The following is a 22,521-nucleotide window of genomic DNA, read 5'->3' as shown; positions in this document are numbered from 1 at the left end:
GGGAAAAAGGCAGTCTGAGACAGGTCACAGGAGAAACGAGGGCGCCGGGGAGAACAAAGCGGGTTTGCCCTTCGTAACGGAAGCCACGGAGGCCCGGAGCGGGGTTCGCCGCGCCCGGAGCCTCGGGGCCTCACCTCACCCCGCGTGGGCCCCGTCCTCGGTGTGGGCAGGGGACAGGCCGCTGGAGGCCGAGCTAGGAGTGGTCCTGGAATAAGCCTTTATTGTGCGTTCCAGGGTCCTTAGACTCCGTTATAAAATATTTAAGCCCAGCCGAGATGAGCCTGGCGTCCCTGTTTCAGCACATCATCGTCTCCGAGCACCTGGCGGAGGAGAATCGCCGCTTGATGCGACAAGGTCGGGCGCTCGCGGGGGGCCTCTGGTCTTGGAGCCGGGGGCTTGGGGGCGGAGGGAATCCGGAGGCAGTGGGCCGAGCGGGGAGGGCAGGCGGCTTTCCACGTGGAGGGAAGGACTGCTGAAAGGTGTCTTATCACAGGCCCCAGAAACAGGGACTCCAGAAAGATGGATGTGTTTAAGCATTTAATTTATCTTACAGTCAGGTCGGAAATAAACGGATGTCGTGAAAAAATTAAGAAAGCAGCAGAGGAGCTGAATGAAGAGAAAATCAAGTTGGAATCTAAGGTATTGACATGGAGAGCATGCACATTATCACTTGAAAAAGTGTTTTCGCTTGACTTTTTGAGGATACGTTGCTATTGATATTTAACCAGTTGTCCGTCAATTACGAAACACGCTGTTGTGTTAGTGAGTGTAGTTCCATGTTGTCGGGTAATATTTAAAGTTCTGAATCTGGTGACGCCTTCCATCCGAACATGAATTTGTCCTACAGAAACCAGTTTAAGTAATGAAGAATTCATTGTCCGTGTTGTGGGATGGTTAACGTTTCAAAAGGGCGCAGTGCCATTGGAAAAAGATTTATTCAATTAAGTAGTTGGTGCGGGAAATAAATTTGAATAATAAATAATCTAAGAAGTGTTCTGTGTTGATGTAGCAGTTGAATGTAACTTTCACACGAGTCTCTGCCATTTGTTTTTCCGTCTTCTACCACATTTTGGACGTGGCCTTCGTCCAAAAGGATCAGTTTTCCACTAGTATTTCACTTCTTTCTGCAGCATATGTAAAGTTCTGTTATTTTACATAGAAACAAGGGAATATGATGGCTTCTTGAAGGAGGATTTTGAAGTGTGGGTAGAATTTTTTGAGAAGCAAAGAGAAGTAGTAGGAGAAAAGTATTTGGGGCACCGGGAGAATATGAGTAAAAGGGAGGCATAGCCAAGGCACACTGGGAAGAGAAATCTCCCAAAGCAGAGGGCTGATACCTAGGAATAGGAGGAAACCATCGCAGGTTTTTGGCAATGGAATGGTGTGATAAAAGGGGTTTAGGAAAATCTCTCTGAGCTCTGGGAGGATGGGAGCTAAGAACATCATCCAAGTATGTCACAATGAAGGTCTAGCTATGGGTGGCAGCAGACAGCCATACAAAAATATTTATTCAACTCCTAAAGATAAACGATGGGAGCAGTGTACAGTGAGAAATCTGTTTGAGGAAGTCTCTTTGCTAAAATAAGTCAAGGGCCTCCCTGGTGGCGCAGTGGTTGAGAGTCCGCCTGCCGATGCAGGGGATACGGATTCGTGCCCCGATCTGGGAGGATCCCATATGCCGCGGAGCGGCTGGGCCCGTGAGCCATGGCCGCTGGGCCTGCGCATCCGGAGCCTGTGCTCCGCAACGGGAGAGGCCACAACAGTGAGAGGCCCGCATACCGCAAAAAGAAAAAAAAAAAAAAAAAAAAAAGTCAAATAGACTTACCACTGTGAGAAATTTCCAGTTCTCTTTTTGGATAAAATAATCATAGATTCTTTCTCCACCCTGCAAGCTTCTTCTGTTCTTCCTTCCAAGTCTTGTTCAAACATCACCTGTGAGCCCTCCCTTGTACATCTTGGAAAATTTGTTTTATCATAGCATTTGGATACCACCTTACAATTAAACAACAGTACATGCTTGTGTTTGTGTTTGTACCCCTCACTATTTTGTGAGCAATGTATTTGGAATTTTTTTCTTAACCATCTTTTATTCCCACAGCCTGTCTTCCATGCCTAGCACACAGTATACATTAGTGTTTTGAATGAATTAATGAGTACTAATAGGGAAATAATAGGGAGAGCGCTGTCTTTTAAAATATCAATAAAATTTGGAAATATTCAGTGAGACCTTAGGTCTTGTTTTGCCTGTGAGTAGCAGATAAACTAGCTACTAAAAACAATGCTAAAAGCTGATGGCATAGGCAAAGCATTAAGAATGTCATGATGTAGCTTAAATTTTTCTTTAAAAAGAATTAAGAGGGCTTCTCTGGTGGCGCAGTAGTTGAGAGTCCACCTGCTGATGCAGGGGACACGGGTTCGTGCCCTGGTCCGGGATCCCACATGCCGCGGAGCGGCTAGGCCCGTGAGCCATGGCCGCTGATCCTGCGTGTCCAGAGCCTGTGCTCCACAACGGGAGAGGCCACAACAGTGAGAGGCCCGCGTACCGCAAAAAAAAAAAAAAAAAAAAAGGTTTACTCTTTGAATATCTTCTTTGGAAAAAGTAGCTTTACTCTTTGTAATATTTTCTCAGTTAACAGTCTATCTTCCTGAAAATGGAAATGTAGTCTGTTGATATATACACATACATAAAAAAGCTGATTCAAATAGTTATATTTAAGAGAAGACAGAACAAATCCCTAGCATTGTTTAAAACATTTGCTGAAATTACTAATTAATATAGGCTCATAAAATGCACATATATGTGCATATATGTGCATTTAATCAGCTCACATATGTGGTTAGTAATACAATTGCTTTCTACTAATAAAATTTACATGTGGAGGTTCACAGTTCATACAGTACTAATTTGTAATTGAAATAATTTGATTTATAATATAGTCAACATGGGGTGTGTGTGTGTGTATAAAGATTTTTAAAGTGGAGCCACAATTACAGTGTAACACTAATGAGAAGAACTGAAGAAGTAATCATAAATTGATTTCTTGTTTCTTTTATTCTCAGAGTTAATTATATGTCTGCCAATAACAGTGAAAATATATTTACTTGAATATTTGACTTGGCATTTATTGACCAATTTATCAAGTAGAAGCAGCATAAGGAGAAACTAGAACATAATTTGAATAGGCCAGTGTTTGAGCTATCTGCACAATGATACATTCAGAAAATAATTTGGGCATTTATTTTGGAAGTTGCTCGTGGTCAAAAAATGTATTCAGGAAGTACAGTATTTTTTTCTGTTCTGTAAAACCCAGGTAGCATGTAATTAGAACTTAAATGATAGCATTTGCCTTTCAGGGCTCAATGAGTCCTTTAAAATATATGGTTGCGAAAGTCTCAGATTATACAGTATGAGTACTTTGTGAACTGGAGAGCTATAGTATACCTGGTTAGGTTTGGTAATATGAAAACAGAAAGACAAGAACATGCTCTGGATTTGCGTTAATGCTTACCAATATACCTGAAGCTTCTGATCATCAAGGAAAGGTTTTATAGTATCAGTGACAGAGAAAATCAAAATTAAGGACTCACAGAACATTTGTTGTTTCTTTTAAGCATCTAAAAGAGTTTTTTCTTTTAAAAAATAGTGACATATAGTTAAAATTGGGGCATTTAATCTTTATAAACATATTACATAAAACCTAACATAAAGCTGTACTCCCTCAAGAGGAAGTAAATGGAGGAAAGTCTGAGGCTGTTTTTTTTTCTTCTCCAGTTTTAAACTATTGCATAAACATCATAACACTAATGAAATACTATTCCATGAATTTTTAAAGGAAAGTGATATTGAAATAAACAAGTAACTTAAGTTGGCTTCATTTACTTCTTTACTTCAAAATATACTCATTCATTTTTTTTTTTAATTAATAAAAGTTAGGAACCCTCCCAGAACAGCAGGCAAAGTCATATCCATTAGTACTCTATTACCCAATTCAGGAAAGAACAAAATCACAAATTATTATCATTTATAATATTGAAATAGAACTTTGTAATTGAGATTTTTTCCTTTTTTTAAAAGTTTAATCAAAGAAAAATTTATATCCTACTTGAGTTTAATTTTACTGTTGATTAAAAGTTGCTTAAAAACATAGATAAAAGAAAGGCATTTTTTCCCTCTCTAATTAACATTTGTTTAAATAACACATGTGAATTATTTAATCTTAATTTTAAAAAATAAAGTAGAAATTCTCCTTGTCACAATTTAATACATACCTATAGTTGTTAGTTGTGACCAAGACACTTAAAAAATTTTTTTTATTTATTTTTTATACAGCAGGTTCTTATTAGTTATCCAATTTATACATGTTAGTATATATATGTCAATCCCAATCTCCCAATTCATCCCACCACCACCACCCCCACCCCGCTTTCCCCTCTTGGTGTCCATACATTTGTTCTCTACATCTGTGTCTCTGTTTCTGCCTTGCAAACCAGTTCATCTGTACCATTTTTCTAGATTCCACATATATGCGTTAATATACGATATTTGTTTTTCTCTTTCTGACTTAGTTCACTCTGTATGGCAGTCTATAGGTCCATCCACGTCTCTACAAATGACCGAATTTCGTTGCTTTTTATGGCTGAGTAATATCCCATTGTATATATGTACCACATCTTCTTTATCTATTCATCTGTCAGTTGGCATTTAGATTGTTTCCATGACCTGGCTATTGTAAATAATGCTGCAGTGAGCAATGGGGTGCATGTATCTTTTGGAATTATGGTTTTCTCTGGGTATATGCCTAGTCATGGGATTGCTGGGTCATATGGTAATTCTATTTTTAGTTTTTTAAGGAACCTCCATACTGTTCTCCATAGTGGCTGTATCAATTGACATTCCCACCAACAGTGCAAGAGGGTTTCCTTTTCCCCACACCCTCTCCAGCATTTGTTCTCTGTAGATTTTCTGATGATACCCATTCTAACCAGTGTGAGGTGATACCTCATTGTAGTTTTGATTTGCGTTTCTCTATTAATTAGTGATGTTGAGCAGCTTTTCATGTGCCTCTTGGCCATCTGTATGTCTTCTTTTGGAAAATCATGTGGCTACTCATTGCTAAAGATCCAAATCAGACAGGCAGCAGTTTAGGATGAATAGTACATGGCCTTTGCCTTTGAGAGACTTAAGAGTCAAATCAGAGGTATTATCCCTTCCTTAGAGATGAGGCTCTTTCAGTTCAGGGTGCTCTTGATTGCAAGTCACAGAAATTCAGTTCAAAACGGCTTAAACAATATTGGGAAACGACTTATATATTTGAAAACCCAGCATTTGATTCAGCAGTTATATCAGTTGGAATGGCACCAGATTGCTTAAAATCAAAGGCTAGCCGTGGTGGGTTTACCAAATAAGGATTTATTTTTCCTCATGTAATGGGAAGTTTGGAGGTTGGCAGTCAAGGGCCATTTATTAAAGTGGCTCAAAGAAATCCTAAAACACCCCAGCACATTATATCTTTTTGTTCCACCATCCTTAGCATGTGGCTTTCATCCTTGTAGTCACAGGTGCTGCTCCATCCCTATTCATAATATCTGAATTCTAGCTGGAAAAAAGAGGAAAAGATGAAAATCAAAAGGCTTCTTCTTGTGTGGCTTTATCATTGTTTTGGTGGAAGGGAAGTCCTCTCCAGTGACTGGGGCCTGCATCTCAAGGGTTACAATTTTGTCAAGTGGTCAACCCTGAAATGGAATCTGGGAATGTGAATATTTATAACTGGATGCATTATTGCTGTGAATAAAACTGGAATTTTATTAGTAACGAAGAATGGTAGAATGGCTGGTTGTCCTTGTGTTCTCCCGATAGTTATAACAACTCTTAGAGTCATATGCTTTCTTTTCAAAACCAGGGAGAGAAAGAAGGAAGTTTCCAGAAGATTTCTCTGAAAAGCAGGGAAATTGTTCTTGTCAGATACCTTCTTTCATGTCATTTTCACAAACTGTGACATTTGACTATCCCTGAACCAATAACTGTGGTCAAGGGGTAGTAACTTCTCCCAAATTCATTGGGCTGTCTGGAGATGGTGCAGGTTTCCAAAAACTAATTAACTAAGAAATTAACTACCAAGGAAGGGAGGAATGCACATTAGGGAGACAACCAGGTGCAACAGTATCTACTACAAAAATGCTAGTGGTTAAAACCAGAATGGCCATGTAGAGACTCCCTGTAGTTGGTTGAAATGTTTCATGTTAATTATTGATTATGTTTATCATTTAATCTTACTATGATTTATCATATATGATGGAATATAATGCAAGCTTTTCCCCTCTAGGTTATCCCTCAGTCAAAAAGGAGTAAAGCTTTCATGTTATAAAATGCACTTTAAATTCCCTTATTTTGAACAAGAGCTCAATTAATGATGGTTTGGGATGCTTGGAGAAATCACCTGGTTGAACTGATAAAAATATCTAGGCAGAGACATTTAACTGATTCAGTTATTATTCCTGGGAGTATGACCTCAGAATTCTAAGTGCTAGGTGTCATTGTAAAAAAGCCACTTAATGATGTAAAAAAAAACATTAATTACTGAAACATAATATTGTGATTAAAAAAACCTATAAAAGTTACATCAGGGCTTCCCTGGTGGCACAGTGGTTGAGAGTCCGCCTGCCGATGCAGGGGACACGGGTTCGTGCCCTGGTCCGGGAGTATCCCACATGCCACGGAGCGGCTGGGCCCGTGAGCCATGGCCGCTGAGCCTGCGCATCCGGAGCTTGTGCTCCACAACGGGAGGGGCCACAGCAGTGAGAGGCCCGCGTACTGCAAAAAAATAAAAACAAAAACAAAAAAAGTTACATCAGCATGATACCATTTAAACACACACAGAACAATAATACATCTTGTAAGGGAAAATACGTAGTGAAAGTTTAATGACACACATGAGAATGATAATAGTACATCAACTTAGTGATTATCTCTCATGGGAGTGGAAGATAAACGTAATCAGGGAAGGGTATACAGGGAATTCCAGCTGTATCTATAATGTTTTATTTCTTAAGCTGGGGGACATAACTGTTAGGTTACTAAGAAAAATAAAGATATATTTTAAAAGTTACAGAGCAGTGGCTTTTAGTCCATTTAAAAGGTTGTACAACCACCACTATCTGATTCCAGAACATTTTCATCACCCCCAAAAGAAACCCTGTACCCATATTAGTCACCCCCCCATCCCCCTCAAACCCCGCTAGCCCTTGGTCACCACTAGTCTACTTTCTGTCTCTGGACATTTCGTATAAGTGGAATCATACAATAATGGCCTTTTGTGACTGTCTTTCACTTAGCATGTTTTCAAGGTTCATCCATGTTGCAGCTTGTGTCAGTACTTGATTCCTTTTTATGGCTGAGTAATATTCTATTGTATGGATGCACCACTTTTGTTTATCCATTCATCAGTTGATGATCACTGGGTTGTTTCCACTTTTTAGCTATTATGAGTAATGGTGCTGTGAACATTTGTGTACAAGTTTTGGTAGAACATATGTTTCAATTCTCTTGGGTATTCCACCTAGGAGTAGAATTTCTTGGTCATATGGTTAATTCCAGGTTTAACTTTTTGAGGAAATACCAGACTCTTTCTATAACAGCAGAAGCAGCAGCAGCATTTTACATTCCCACCAGCAATATACAAGGATTCCAGTTTCTCTATATCCTCACCAACACTTATTTTCTTGGGGGTTTTGGTTGTTTGGTTTGTTCGTTTGATAGCCATCTTAGTGGATGGGAGGTGGTATGTCGTTGTGGTTTATATTTCCAGTTCCCCAATGAGATTAATGTTGAACATCTTTTTAGATGCTTATTGGCCATTTGGCACATCTATTCTTTGTTTTTTGTTTTTTTTTTGCGGTACGCGGGCCTCTCTCTGTTGTGGCCTCTCCCGTTGCGGAGCACAGGCTCCAGACGCACAGGCTCAGTGGCCATGGCTCACGGGCCTAACCGCTCCGCGGCATGTGGGATCTTCCCGGACCGGCGCACGAACCCGTGTCCCCTGCATCAGCAGGCAGACTCTCAACCACTGCGCCACCAGGGAAGCCCTGTATGTGTTTTTAATATTGTGTGTTGAAATGGAAAGTTCACATAAAGTACTTCTATATTCCAAAGTACAGTGATGGTCTCAAGGGAGAGTATTTGTATGATTGTCTGAGTTGCAGTATGAACTAGCTATTCTTTTTCTGGAATACCATTTTTACTTGAATAATTGACAGATAAGTGTAGTTATTTAAACTTGAGTATTTGGCAACATTTTCTCAAAAATGAATGAAATGACCCTGACATTTCAAGGCAAAAAACTGATATTATTATTTTGCCAATGATAATATTCAACCTTTCAAACAAAAATTAGAATTTTGGAAGACTCAGATTTGTCATTGTAAGCTTCACAGTTTCCCAGTACTGAAAGACTTTTCTAATGAGTTTGTTGGTGATATTAATAAGTGTTATTTTTTAGTATTGTATTAAGAAGTATATCAACATTTGGAGGATCTGAATAGTTCAGTGAAGGAATATTTTCCAAATAACCAGCACATAATTTTACAGAATTGTGCATGGATAAAAGATCCACTCAAAGCACAAAATAGACCAATTGTTTTTATTGTAACAGAGGATGAAAAATTTATTGAAGTGTTTTCAGATTCCACATTGCAACCAACCTTTCAGGAACTAACACTTACAAAGTTCCTTAAGAATATGCGTAATTGTTTGGAAAGGGTATTATTAAAATAACCCTCCCATTTCCAACTATACATCTATGTGAGACCAGGTTTTCTTTGTATACTTCAACCAAGAAACATATTGCAAAAGGTTGAATAAAGAAACAGATATGAGAACCCAACTGTCTTTTGTTAGAGGAGATCTGCAAAAGATGTAAATGTAACTCTTCTTACTATTTTTTTTTGTCTTTGAAAATATTATTTTTTCATAAAAATATATTTTAACATACAATGGATTTATTGTTATTACCAAATGAATTAAGTATTTTCAAAATTTCTCAGTTTTAATCTTTGATACTGAAAATATTTATAGATATAACTCAAAAGTCATCAAATAAAAGTCCTCAATAATTTTTTAAGACCATAAAGTCATAAAGACCAAAAGTCATAAGATCAGAAAGTTTGAGAACGGCTGCTGTAGAGGACCCTCCCTTAGCTCCATATATAAAATAATATGACCTCATGCCATCAGTATCTCTATCCTTTATTCTGCTTTATTTTTCTTTGTGGCACTTAATTTCTCTTGATGTATTTGTATTGATCTGTTTACTGTTTGTCTCTGCCCAGTGGAATGTACGCTTCACAAGGAATACATATGCATCTATTTTATTCACTACCGTTATTCCCAGTATCTAGAACAGTGCCTGAATCACAGTAGGTGTTAAATAAATATTATTGAGTGAATAAATTAATTTAATTTTTTTCCTCTTAGAATTCTCTGTTTTCTGTTTTCCTTTTCTGTGAATTCTGCTTGTTTCATCTGATGGCCTTCTCACATGGTGGTACATTTGCATATGAGCTTTAAAATTTTTTATTGTGAACTTATCTTTAGCAGGGCTTTTCTTTCTTGGGAGTCCTGCATATTCTCTTGATAAAAAAGATGTTCCTAAGGAGCAGTTTCACTGCAGCTGCCAGAACCTTGCAGATTTCATTTGTTCAGGACCAGTTTTCATGTTAACTTTTGAGCTCAGGATTTCTGCACTGCATGGCTAGGAGACATTTGAATCTCACATCCGTGAACAATTCAAGTTTGGGTTTGGGGTTTCTTGGGTATGATTCTTCTTCCACTCATGGATCGATGGAGGCAGCTCACTTTTATGCTGCATCTCCAAGCCAGTGGATGGAGTTTTGTTACTCTGCTTGCATAGCCAGCATAGGCACTTTTTTTTTCTTGCAAAAAACAAAAGCAACAGTTTAGTTTAAAAGAGTGATAGCCGTTGAAGTCTTTATACCCCTTCCCCTGTCCCATTTCCAGGCTGAGAGGTAGTCTCTGCCAGCAGTTTCCTTCCAGGCATTTTTTTTTTTAAATTGAGGTATGGTTAATTTACAATGTTGTGTTAGTTTCAAGTGTGTGTGTGTGTAAATATATATATATATATTCTTTTTCAGATTCTTTTCCATTATTGGTTATTGTAAGATATTGAGTATAGTTCCCTGTGCTATACAGTAGGTCCTTGTTGTTTACCTATTTTATATATAGTAGTGTGTATATGTTAAACTCCTAATTTATCTCTCCCCTCTTCCCCACTATCTCCTTTGGTAATCATAACTATCAATCTCATTCTTTTTTTTTTTTTTTTTTTTTTTTTTTGCGGTACGCGGGCCTCTCACTGTTGTGGCCTCTCCCATTGCGGAGCACAGGCTCCGGATGCACAGGCTCAGAAGCCATGGCTCACGAGCCCAGCCACTCCACAACAGGTGGGATCTTCTCAGATCGGGGCACGAACCTGTGTCCCTTGCATCGGCAGGCAGACTGTCAACCACTGTGCCACCAGGGAAGCCCAGGAATTTCCTGATTCTTTTGTTTTGTTTTGTTTTGTTTTCCTAGATAAATTTGAGATCACTTTTTCAAGTTCCAACAAAATAAAAGTATTGGGGTTTTAATTAAGATTATACTAAGTTCATTTGGGGAGAACTGATATATTTACAACTCTGAATCTTCACATTCAAGAATATAGCATAAGGGCTTCCCTGGTGGCACAGTGGTTGAGAATCTGCCTGCCAATGCAGGGGACACAGGTTCGATCCCTGGTCTGGGAAGATCCCACATGCCACGGAGCAACTAAGCCCGTGCGCCACAACTACCGGGCCTGTGTGCTAGAGCCCGTGAGCCACAACTACTGAAGCCTGCACACCTAGAGCCCGTGCTCCACAACGAGAGAAGCCACCGCATTGAGAAGCCCGCACACTGCAACAAAGAGTAGCCTCCACTCGCCGCAACTAGAGAAAGCCCACATGCAGCAACAAAGACCCAACATAGCCAATAAATAAATAAATAAATTTATTTTTTAAAAAAAGAATATAGCATATCATTCTATTTATTTATACCTTCTTTTATGTTCCTCAGTGCAGGCTTTTTCATATAGGTCCCACATACTTCATGTTAGGTTTATTTGTGTTTTGTTTAGTTTTTGGTGTTGTAAATGGGATCTTTTCCATGCTTTTTCCTATTTATTGTTGGTAAATAGAAAAACTACTAGTTTTTGGTATTATTTTTGTTACTAGCATTTTTACTGAACTCTTCTCTATTTCTAAGTTTCTCAGTAGATTTTCTTGGTTTTATTAGGTACACAGTAATCACATTTGCCCAAACAAAAAAAAAGAGAGAGAACTGTGTGCCAGCTTTTTAAATAATTGTTATCTCTTGTTCCTTTTCTTGACATATTGTATTAACAAGAACTTCCAGAACAGACGTAAATAGCAGTGGTCTTATCAGGCATCTTGATAATCCTTAATGAAAAGATGAGAGATGAGCCAAGACTTGACTGAGATGAAGGAATGAACCATGAGGAATCTGGGGAAAGAGATTTCCAGGCATAGAATATCCGGTGCAAAGACCTTGAGGAGAGAGTGTGGCTGGATGTTTGGGGAATAACAAGGAGGCCAGTGTGGCTAGAGAGGAGTGATTGAGGAGGAAACTGGTAGAAGATTAGATTAGAGAGGGAATAAGAGTGTAATCATGTAAAGCCTTGTAAGCCATTATAAGGACTAATATTTAGTAATATTGAACCTTTCTTGCTTACTATATTAGTTAGGATTACTGTGTCATAGTGAGTTATTCTTTAAGCATTGCATCTGTGGTTAAGAAATGTATTTATAAAAAACAGATCTATTTTTAAAAAGTTAATATCTGCAATTGATACAGTATTCATTGATGTACTCTAGTGCTGAAACGTCTTTTATCATAGTCATAACAAACGCATTCTTTCCCCAGTTGCTGTGATTACGAATGTGAAATCTTCTACCTAACTTTCATGATGTTTTCTTATGTAGTGTTGCCTGTTTTATTCTTGGGCAGAGCATTTAGTCAGAAAAATACCAGTTCCTAATGCCTGAAATTATTTTAAGCAACAGCAACCACAACAAAGTGTAGATTGTACTTTGTACTTTGCTTACTTGGACCCAAACATTAATTTCAAATCCTCAGTCATTCTCAACTTTCAAGTTATTCTGGTAGAAAAATACCTAAGGGTGCCCAAGCAGCAAGAGTGGTGAAGAGTCACAAATCATGGCTATGCTGAAAACTGACCTAGTTGACCAGATAAGTCAGCTGACTGGGTCAGCTACAAGCTCTTTTGAAAAATCAAATATCCCAGGAAAAATAAGACAGGGAAAGGGAAAAAGAAGTGTTTATTTCTGAGGAAAGTAAAATTAACCAGAGTGTTGGCACTGTTATAATTAAAATTTTCCAAAACAGCAATATTTTCTGACAAAGCTTGGCTATTTGATTCTAGCATATAACTTTAAGGCTGCACGCAAATATTTTCATTTCATTTGTAGTCAGAGAAAGGAAAGAGATTAGAAAGAGAAATTTGAACCTTCCACCCTTTTCTTTTTATCGTTTGTAGCCCCTTGAGATCCCTGGGTAATTTAGCAGATACAGCCAGTAGTTTCTTAAGTTTTTATTTATCATGGATGTCCAGGCTACCATAGATATAAGATAGTGCCTCAATTCAAACCTGACTCAGATAAGTTCAAAAATATCTTTTTAAATCACAATTTTACATCTCTTCTAGTATCTTCCCAATTCTGATTCCTACCCATCACTTTTGCGACAAAGAAAGGTGAGAGAGATTTCTGATGATAATTTATTCTGTGAAGTGACCTCATCTTATGATCCTATCAACATCTTCAGGGTTATATTTGGAATATTTATACATCAGTAGGTCTGGTTTTCAAAAGCAAGAATGTGAAAAATAATTAAAGAAATGAGTCGTGATAACAGGAAGAACAAAAGGAACAATGAGAAACACATTCTGCAAATAGGTGGTCTTGAAAAGCTTTTTTTTAATAGTGAGAGTTAATAACTTAGAGTGGAACTGGATAAATCCTAAGGCGTTTGTCCCATTAGTTCCATTAAAATAGAAGGTCTAATAATATTAGACCCGATGTAGTTTCTGCAACCATAACTTAACTGCTTTCCTCAACTTGTGAGTCAGCGTAGGCAATCTATTCTTTCTTGACCTTCCTAACGTGAGCTTTTCCAAAGTCCTGCTTCTTTCTCTATTACTCTCTTTTCCCTACTTGCCAATTCCATTATGCATTAAATGTTTTCATCACAGATCCTAAGTAAATTTAAAAATTAATGTTACTATAATCTTTCTGTAGTTATTGATTCTCTGGGGCTTTTTAGGTCTTGATTAAAAGAGGAAAATGTGTGAGTAAAAGATAAAGACAGAGTGTAAACAGAAAGTAAGAACGAAGAGTACACCAATAATAAGAATGAAGACAAAAAAATAGAAAAGACCTCAAAATGGATAATTTACATAGAATTTTAGGGAGGAGGAAAATTATAGCTCTACCCTTCTTATAGACCTTTTGAACAGCAGTCTGATTTCCATTTGGGGTATATAGGTTTCATCTTTCCAGGTTATGGTAAAACATTCCAATTAAATGCCAATATGTCTAATATCTCTCCTTAATAATTGTTATTTTCCCTTTTAAGAAAGAAGACATGAGCTCAGTGGTAATTTTAGGTCTTAGTGATAGCTGGAAACAGAGCACCTTAATTTCTGAGTCCTTAACATAAGGCTTTTGGGAATTCGAGTGATAAATTTCCTTGTCTTATTTTAAAATTCCTTAGCTTGATAAATAATATTTTCTCCATTTTTGGTTTTCAGTGCAGCTTTGACTACAGATCAGTGGTAGAAACAGAATCAGAATTTAGGAATTTTGATTCTGAAAGGCATATTACATGAAATACCTAATTGGATTAAACCAAAATTTATCCAGCCTGATATTTGGTTTCAAAGCATTTTTGTAAACATTCATGGTTATTGTTCATAATTGCAACTCTGAGAGTGAGGAATATACTGCAAGCAACCTTTTCTCAATAAATTCTGATGGACCTAGTATTTGGTAATTTTTCTGTCTCTTAATCTTATATACTTTCAGTTTATGCTGTTGTCAGAGACTGAAGCCCCTTTTTAGTACCAAAAGTATCTTTTTACTACTTTGAAATAGTTCTAATATTTACATATTAGTATCATGATTTAGAAGCAATAAAGTCAGAAGACCTGAATTTTAATCCTGGGTTTGCCCCTAATTAATTATATAACCTTTGTTAAGGTATTACTTCTCTGGAACTCATTTTATTCTAATTTATATAATAGGTACTAAGTAGCTCAGAAGTATTTTCTTATTCAAAATAAATGTGATAAAATTCATGATCATACTCTTGTTCACCATTGTTACCAGTTTCTATATAATTTTATAGATCAGACCATATGTTTTCTAATTTGTCTTCTCAGACAGTAAAATACTAATTGCCCATTCTCCCTTCCCCCAATTTTGAAAGTATTTTCTGGATTCCTTTGGTCATGTAAATTTCACCTTTCTAATCTTTCTCTATTGATGTCTTAAGATAAAGTTGATGAAATCAGCACCAAGTGCTGAAGGTATGGGCAGATGGGCTATGATATTATATAAATTTAAGATCATATTTTCTGTTTTATTCCAGCTGCTTTTTTTTAAATGCCAGTATTTCTAGGGCTTTTTAGCCATATCATTTCAAAATGTCTTTTAGGCCAACCCTTTGCCTCTGGACTAAACTATTCCTAAGCTCTTTATTATTCAATATCTTCTGGGACAGAGATTTCACAACCTGTCTCTCACCTTGAGGAAGTTCTTAACAGCTAACATAAATCTTGCTTTCTGCAATTTAAGTTGAATTTATTTCCTTTTCCTTTTCTCTGTGGAGATGGGAACAGCCCCAGATTTGAAGTGATGATTCTTATGAGGGCCAGTACTGAATGTAGTGGAAAGATTATTTCCAGTCTGGCATCATTTTTAGCTTTTATATATTAAAGCTTCTTGACTTTCATTTCAATGTTCGTGGTCTCAAGAGATGCTATTCTTTACAGCCCAAATGAAATAACAGTTACATGTCTAATATTAATGTTTATTTTATCTTTTGCTAGTTAGAACCAAATGAGGTACTAAAATAAAAAATGAGTTCTCAAAACCCATTTGAAGACTTTAGCAGATTTGTGTTTTATTTGGTATAACTATAGTCATGGGACTAAGTTTTTGCCTGTGGTTTTTAGATTTTATCTCATAACTTGATTAGTCATGATTTATTCATCCATATCTTTCATGTAAGTGATGAGAATAGAAATTTGTTCTTTAAAACAAGCTGTCTTAAAGCAGATTTCAATGTGTGTCATCAAAAAGCTTTAGTACCTAAGGTACAAAATGTGCTAGGTATTAGAAAGGAAAAAGTAAATACATCCTCTGCCCTTGAGGTGCCTATAGTCTTATTAGGGGAAGAGATTATAAAAATTATAATTATAAAGCATTTATAAAATAATTTAAGACAGAGCATATAAAGTAAGATGTTTAGTGTGAATTTTATTTTGCATTTTAAAGATTAATATAAAAATTTTATACTATACAGATCTGTTAACTAAGGTACCCTAAAATGTCTAATTGTTTCATTCTGATTTCTGGTTTTTTTACTTTAAAGATTCAGCAGTTTTCTGAAAAAGCCTTCCTCTTACAGCTTTTGAAAACTCATGAAAATGCCTTAGAAAGACAGTGCAGTGAAATTACAAGCCAAAGGAGTATGCTTCTCCAAACGTTTGTAAGTCTCCAGCCACTTAGAAAAATTTATTTCATTAACTGTATCAAAAAGTATTAAAATAGGTGTACTTTTAGAAAAAATTATCCATATGCATATTGGCAGATAGTCCTGTTCAGATATGGAAAATTATTAAGTGCTATTTTAAACCAGTTGGTAGAGTAATATAGTTTGAAAGAATTTTATTGGCAGCATGCAGTATAGAAATTATTTGCAATTGTGATAAGCATAAAAGAAATAGTGAAATTGATCTGAATTGCTCAGGCTTCAATACCTTGGTTTTAATGCTTTTGAAAGGCAGAGAGTTTCACACTTTAGGCATATTAATGGATGTGGGTGAAAAGATAGATTTTGTTTATCTTTTTATCATAAGTCAGAGGCAACAGACTCAGTAGTTTTAAATGAGATAAGGACAGTTTAGGAATATGATTTGTAACTAACTGACATTTTGAAAAAACTGCATTTTAAAATATTAAAAATATATATCTAAAGTCAGAATCAACCACCAAATGGTTATGAATGACATGGCCAGTTTCCAAATGTAGCTCATAATTAGTTACATTTCTTAGAAAAAAAATAGGAAAATGCAGTAATGTTTAGGTTCTACCATTGTCAAAAAGTTTAGGTACTAGCATTGTTTAAAGTTTTTGTAAATTCTTATTTCTACTCCATGTTGACATTGCATGAAATGTGGCTATTATTTAGAACTGAATTTGAAATGAATATATAATTTTACCTTTATTGTCTAAATTTTAAAAGGTTTTCTTGGATTTCCTGTTTTGTTTTTCTTTTTTATCCTGTAAGACAGTAATTCCTTTGCGTGTAGACTTTCATTTTCAACTTTGGTTATTTAATTATTTTACCACCCATTTTGCAATGAAGAAATGGCATATATGGCTGTAAGTTTAATACACAAACAAATGCATACATAATGATGGGTGGTAGAATTTCTACCTCAATAATTGTCCTAAAACATTAAGGATAAATCTTTCACATGAATGTAGTTGGTTGTTACTATGTAATAACTTCAGTTTTTTAACTAATATTGCTGTAGTAGTACAGCATTTTAATCCCAGGAAGTATAATTTTCTATTTTGTTGTTAATATTTCCAAATGATTGCATTTTAAATCACTAAGGAAAAATATTGTTGCAACTAACACCTATATTTTTTCCTTTGTTTCCATTTTTCAGGAAGCTACAAAGAGAAAAGTGACAGAGGAGGAAGAAAAATTTATTAAGGAAATTACAGACTTCAATAATGAGTATGAAATAACAAAGAAACGAGAGCTTTTGATGAAAGAAAATGTCAAGATTCAAATATCTGACTTAGAAAATGAGGCAAACATTCTGAAAATGGGTATGAATACATAGTACCACCTCATTTATCTGGTATTATTGAAAGTAACTTATTTTGAATTAATGGTTTTTCCAGAAATTTAACTTTTTCATAAGTAACTTGGGTTATTGCATAGCTATTCTTTTACTTTTATCTTGATGGTATGTATCTTTTATTGTGAGCAGTCTCAAATTCTTTAGAAGTAGATGTGACATGAGCATTGGTCATTTATTTAGTAATCAAATCTGTTTACTATCTGTTGTGTGTTAGCTACTCTTTTAGGTCCTGGAGATGTAAAGCTAAAAAGTGAAGGGATCAAATCCATAAGCAAATGTTTATAGGAAAATGTGATAGAAGCTATAATAAGGGTAATACTGTTGTTGTGATCCTCATTTTACCATCAATCCAGTTTAAACTAGGAAACACGGTTACACAGCGAGGTGGGGAGAATTTCATTTCAGAAACAGTAGTATGCAAGTTATTGCAGTTTGTGATAAGATCCTGAACTAAAGAAGTTACCAAAGGGAGGAGACGATGAATTAAAGATATGTTTAGGAAGAATGATAGGACTGTATCACTGATTAATGTAAACAGATATATAGAAAGTCAAGCACGAATCACAGTTTTCAAACTTAAGAGATTGGGTAGAATATGGTACCAGGAGGAAGAGAAGAGGTGGAGGTGAACTATAGCCTTTTCTGGACAAAAAGATTAAGTTTTATTTCAGGTAGTTTTAGTTGGAGATGTCTATGGGATAAACAGGTGGAAATGCCCAGGTAGCAGGTAGAAATTTGGTCGTGAAGCTGATAAGAGAGATCAGAGCTAGAGTATTGGGTTTGGGAATACAAAGGAGTTGGTGACATAATTCAAAGGGAACATGTAGAGGGAACATAGAGGAGGACCGAAGACCAAAGACAGAAACTGGGAAAGCATAGCATTTAAGGAAAGGAAGAGAAGAAGAATGAGACAGAGATGTCAAAGAGGGCAAAGGGAGAACCAGCAGAGAGTAATATGTGATTTGGGGCAAGATGCTTAAGTTTTCTTTGCCTCAGTTTCCTCATCTGTAAAGACAGAGGATAATAATAATGACCTTAACAAGGTTGTTGTGAGGATTCAATGAAATAATATCTAAGTACATAGAATGCTACCGGGAACATAATTAAACCCTTAAAAATATAGGGATTATACTTTTTAATTAGTTTAATTTTATAGATGAAGGAAATGAGGTTCTCAGAGGTAGAGAGTGTAGGACTGAAGTTCTTAACTATAGGCACACATCTGGGAAGTTTAAAAAAAAAATTAAATGCTTGAGTCTCATCTCAGATTTATTGAATCAGGATATGGAGCATAGTTTTTTAAGTCCCTTAGATAATATTCATGTTTACTGCTATTTAATGATCACAGGTGTAGAACACAAGTTTAAATAGGTATTAACCTTAGGAGATACTCTAAAACTACCTTTCTTTTAAAAAGTCATGGATATGACCACTTCTATTCGTGATAGTATTGGAAATTCTGACCAGGTCGGTTAGGCAGGAAAAAGAAACAAAAGACACGCAAATTGGAAAGGAAGAAGTAAAATTATCTCTGTTCCCAGATGGCATAATCTTATAGGTAGAACACCTAACAATTCCACAAAAAAAACAAAACAAACTAGCAAAACAAAAAGCTTAAGCTAATAAATACAGCAAAGTTGAAAATTAGTTGCATTTCTATATACTAGCAAAGAACAATCTTTCAAGATTCCACTTATAATAGCATCAAAAGGAATAAAGTACTTAGGAAAAAAAATAACCAAGGAGATTAAAGACCTGTACACTGAGAACTATAAAACATTACTCAAAGAAATTAGAGAAGACCTAAATAAATGGAAAGATATTCCATGTTCATGGATTGGAAAACTTAATATTGCTACTATGGTATTATTATCCAAAATAATCTATAGATTCAATGCAATCTCTATCAAAATCCAAACAGCATTTTTTTCATGAATAGAAAAACCCATCCTAAAATTTGTATGGAATCCCAAAGGATACCAAATGGCCAAAACAAGAACAAAGTTGGAGGACTCAAAATCCTTGATTTCAAAATTTAGTAAAATGCTGTGGTAATCAAAATGGTGTGATACTGGGATAAAGACAGACATATAGAACAATGGAATAGAATAGAGAGCTCAAATATAAACCCTTGTGTCAAATGATTTTTGATAAGGGTGCCAAGACCATTCAATGGGAAAGGACCATCTTTTCAACAAATGCTGCTGGGAAAACTGGATACCACATGCAAAAGAATGAAGTTGGTTGGGCCCTTACCTTACACTATGTATGAAAATTAACTAAAAATGGATCAAAGTTGTAAACTTAAAAAATAAAATAATGAAGCCCTTAGAAGAAAACATGGGAAACACCTCATGGCATTGCATTTGGTGATGATTTCTTGGATGCTGAAAACACAGACAATAAAAGAAAAAATAGATAAACTGTACTTGGTCAAAATTAAAATCTTCTGTACATCAAAGGACACTATCAAGAGAGTAAAAACACAGCCCACAGAATGGGAGAAAATATTTTCAAGTCATATCTTTGATAAGGGATTAATACCCAGAATATTAAAAAAAAAACCCATAACACCAAAAAAACCAAACCAAACCAAAAAAACCCAGTTAAAAAATGGGCAAAGGATTTGAATAGACCATTTTTCCAAAGAAATGGCCAGTAAGCTCATGAAAAGATGTTCAACCTAAATAGTCATTAGGGAAATGGAAATCAAAACCACAATGAGATATTGCTTAACACCCATTTAGGATGGCTGTTATTTAAAAAAAAAGTCAAAATCTCCACAACATGATATTCACACTGTTCAGGATGCAATCCAAAATTCCTTGACCTGTGAAGAATCAGTGAAACATGACCCCTAATGTCAAAAGAAAATAATGAGATGCCAAAACCACAGTGATCTAGATATTGGAGTTAAAAACTTTATAGCAGCTTTATTAACTATGCTCAATGAGTTAAGAAAAATGCACTTGTAATAGATGAAAAGATAGGTAATCTCAGCAGAAAAATATAAAATGTAAAAAAGAATCAAATGAACATTTTAGAACTGAAAAATACAATATCTGAAATAAAAATGTCACTTAATAGCAGAATGGAGCTGACCGAGGAGCCAATGAACATGAAGCTGGATTAATAGAAATTACCCAATCTGAAGAAGAGAGAAAAAATTGAAACAAAAAAATAGAAACTCAGGGACCTGTGGGACAATTTCAAAAGGTCTAACATGCAAATAATTAGAGTTTCTGAAGGAGTGAGGAGAGAGAATGGGGCAGAAAACATATTTGAAGAAATCATGGCAGAAAATGTCAAATTTGCTGAAAAATATTAATTCATAGATTCAAGAAGCTCAGCAAATCCAAACAAGATAAATTCAAAGAAATTCATGCCTAGGGACATAATAATAGTGAAATTGTTGAAAAGCCAAAGATAAAAAAATCTTGAAAACAGGGAGCAATTAATCAAATGACCATGTACTTGTCACTAGAAACCATGAAGTCAAGAAGATAGTGGAATAATGAAAGTGTTGAAAGAAAAGTAAATCTCTATATCCAGTGAAAAATCCTTCAAAAGGTAAAATAAAGACATTTTCAAGTAAAGGAAAATTAAGAGAATTCTTTGCCACCACGACTGAACAACCATGACTGAACGGCAAGAAATGCTAAAGGAAGCTCTCCAAATAGAAGTAAAAATGACACCAGAGACAAACTCATATCTTAATTAAGATAATCAGAAATGGCAAATAAAATATAAGTACCTATGTTTTCTCTTAATTTTTAAAAATACATATGATTTCTTAAAAATATATTGTCTTGTGGAGTTTATAATGAATGTAGAGGCCATTTGTATACATGTATGTCATATGCATACATGACAACTATAACATAAATGGAAAGGGGGCCTGGTAAGTGGATCTGTACAGTTCTGTATAACATTCAGAAAACCAGGAATAGAAGGGAACTTTCTCAATCTGATAAGTATCCTGTATGAAAAGCCTACAGCTAATATTATACTTAATGGTGAAATATTGAATACTAACATCATACATAATGGTGACATATTAAATACTTTCCCACAAAGATTGAGAATAAGGTGAGTGTGCCCATTAATACCACTTTTATTCAATATGGCTCTGGATGTCCTAGCCATTTTAGCTATTGCAATAAGACAAGGGGAAAAAAGGCATACAGATCAGAAAGGATAAAAATAAAATTGCCTCTATTAGTAGATTATGATTGTTTATGTAGAAAATAGTAAGGAATTTACAAAATAATTGCTAAAATTAATAAGTCAATAAAGTAATGCAAGATTGATGTATAAAAATCAGTTGAATTTTTATGTGCTAACATCAAACAATAGGAAAATGAAATAAAAATGCCATTTAAACAGGATCAAAAAATAACATAGGGGCCTCCCTGGTGGCGCAGTGGTTGAGAGTCCGCCTGCCGATGCAGGGGATACAGGTTCGTGCCCCGGTCTGGGAGGATCCCATATGCCGCGGAGCGGCTGGGCCCATGAGCCATGGCCGCTGGGCCTGCGCATCCGGAGCCTGTGCTCCGCAACGGGAGAGGCCACAACAGTGAGAGGCCCACATAACGCAAAAAGGAAAAAAAAAAAAAAATAAAAAAAATAACATAGGAACAAATTTAACAGAAGACATGCAGGACTTCTACATTGTAAACTGAGCATTGCTGAGAGACATTAAGGAAGAACTAAATAAATAGATATACCATGTTCAGGGATTGGAAAATTCAATATTTTTAATATGTCAGTTCTCTTCAAATGGATCTTAGGTTCAACAGAATCTCAGTAAAAGTCCCATTAAGTTTTATTAAATCTCAACAAGCAGATTGTAATATTTATATGGAAATACAAATGACTTAAAATAGCCACAATTTTTAAAGAATAGAACAAAATTCAGAGATTCATACTCCCTGGTTTCAAAATTGCTAAAAAGCTACAATAATCAAGATAATGTGTCATTGGCTTAAGAATAGGCACATAGATCACTGGAATGGAAAAGAGTCCAGAAATAGACTCATGCATATATGGGCAACTGATTTTCACTGACGGTAGCAAGGCAATTCAGTGGGTAAAGGAAATTCATTCATCTATTACAAAACAATGATTCTTAACTTTTACTTCACACCATATTAAGAATCAACTCAGGGGCTTCCCTGGTGGCACAGTGGTTGAGAGTCCGCCTGCCGATGCAGGGGAGAGGGGTTTGTGCCCCGGTCCGGGAAGATCCCACATGCTGCGGAGCGGCTGGGCCCGTGAGCCATGGCCGCTGAGC

The 22,521-nt window shown here is 35.9% G+C and overlaps 1 protein-coding gene across 1 annotated transcript in view; it reads left to right on the top strand.

The window, feature by feature from the left end:
• Window positions 1-275: 275 nt before the first annotated feature.
• Window positions 276-22,521, top strand: part of CCDC172 (coiled-coil domain containing 172) — a 47,948-nt gene continuing 25,702 nt past the window's right edge. Inside the window, exons 1-4 of the mRNA XM_060100081.1 lie at window positions 276-354; window positions 554-639; window positions 15,722-15,838; window positions 17,028-17,193. Coding sequence (XP_059956064.1) covers window positions 276-354; window positions 554-639; window positions 15,722-15,838; window positions 17,028-17,193 — 448 coding nt within the window. The remainder of the gene's footprint in view (window positions 355-553; window positions 640-15,721; window positions 15,839-17,027; window positions 17,194-22,521) is intronic.

Source organism: Mesoplodon densirostris, chromosome 1, assembly GCF_025265405.1.
Source record: "Mesoplodon densirostris isolate mMesDen1 chromosome 1, mMesDen1 primary haplotype, whole genome shotgun sequence".
NCBI lineage: Eukaryota > Metazoa > Chordata > Mammalia > Artiodactyla > Ziphiidae > Mesoplodon > Mesoplodon densirostris.
This window is presented reverse-complemented; position numbering and strand designations above follow the sequence as displayed.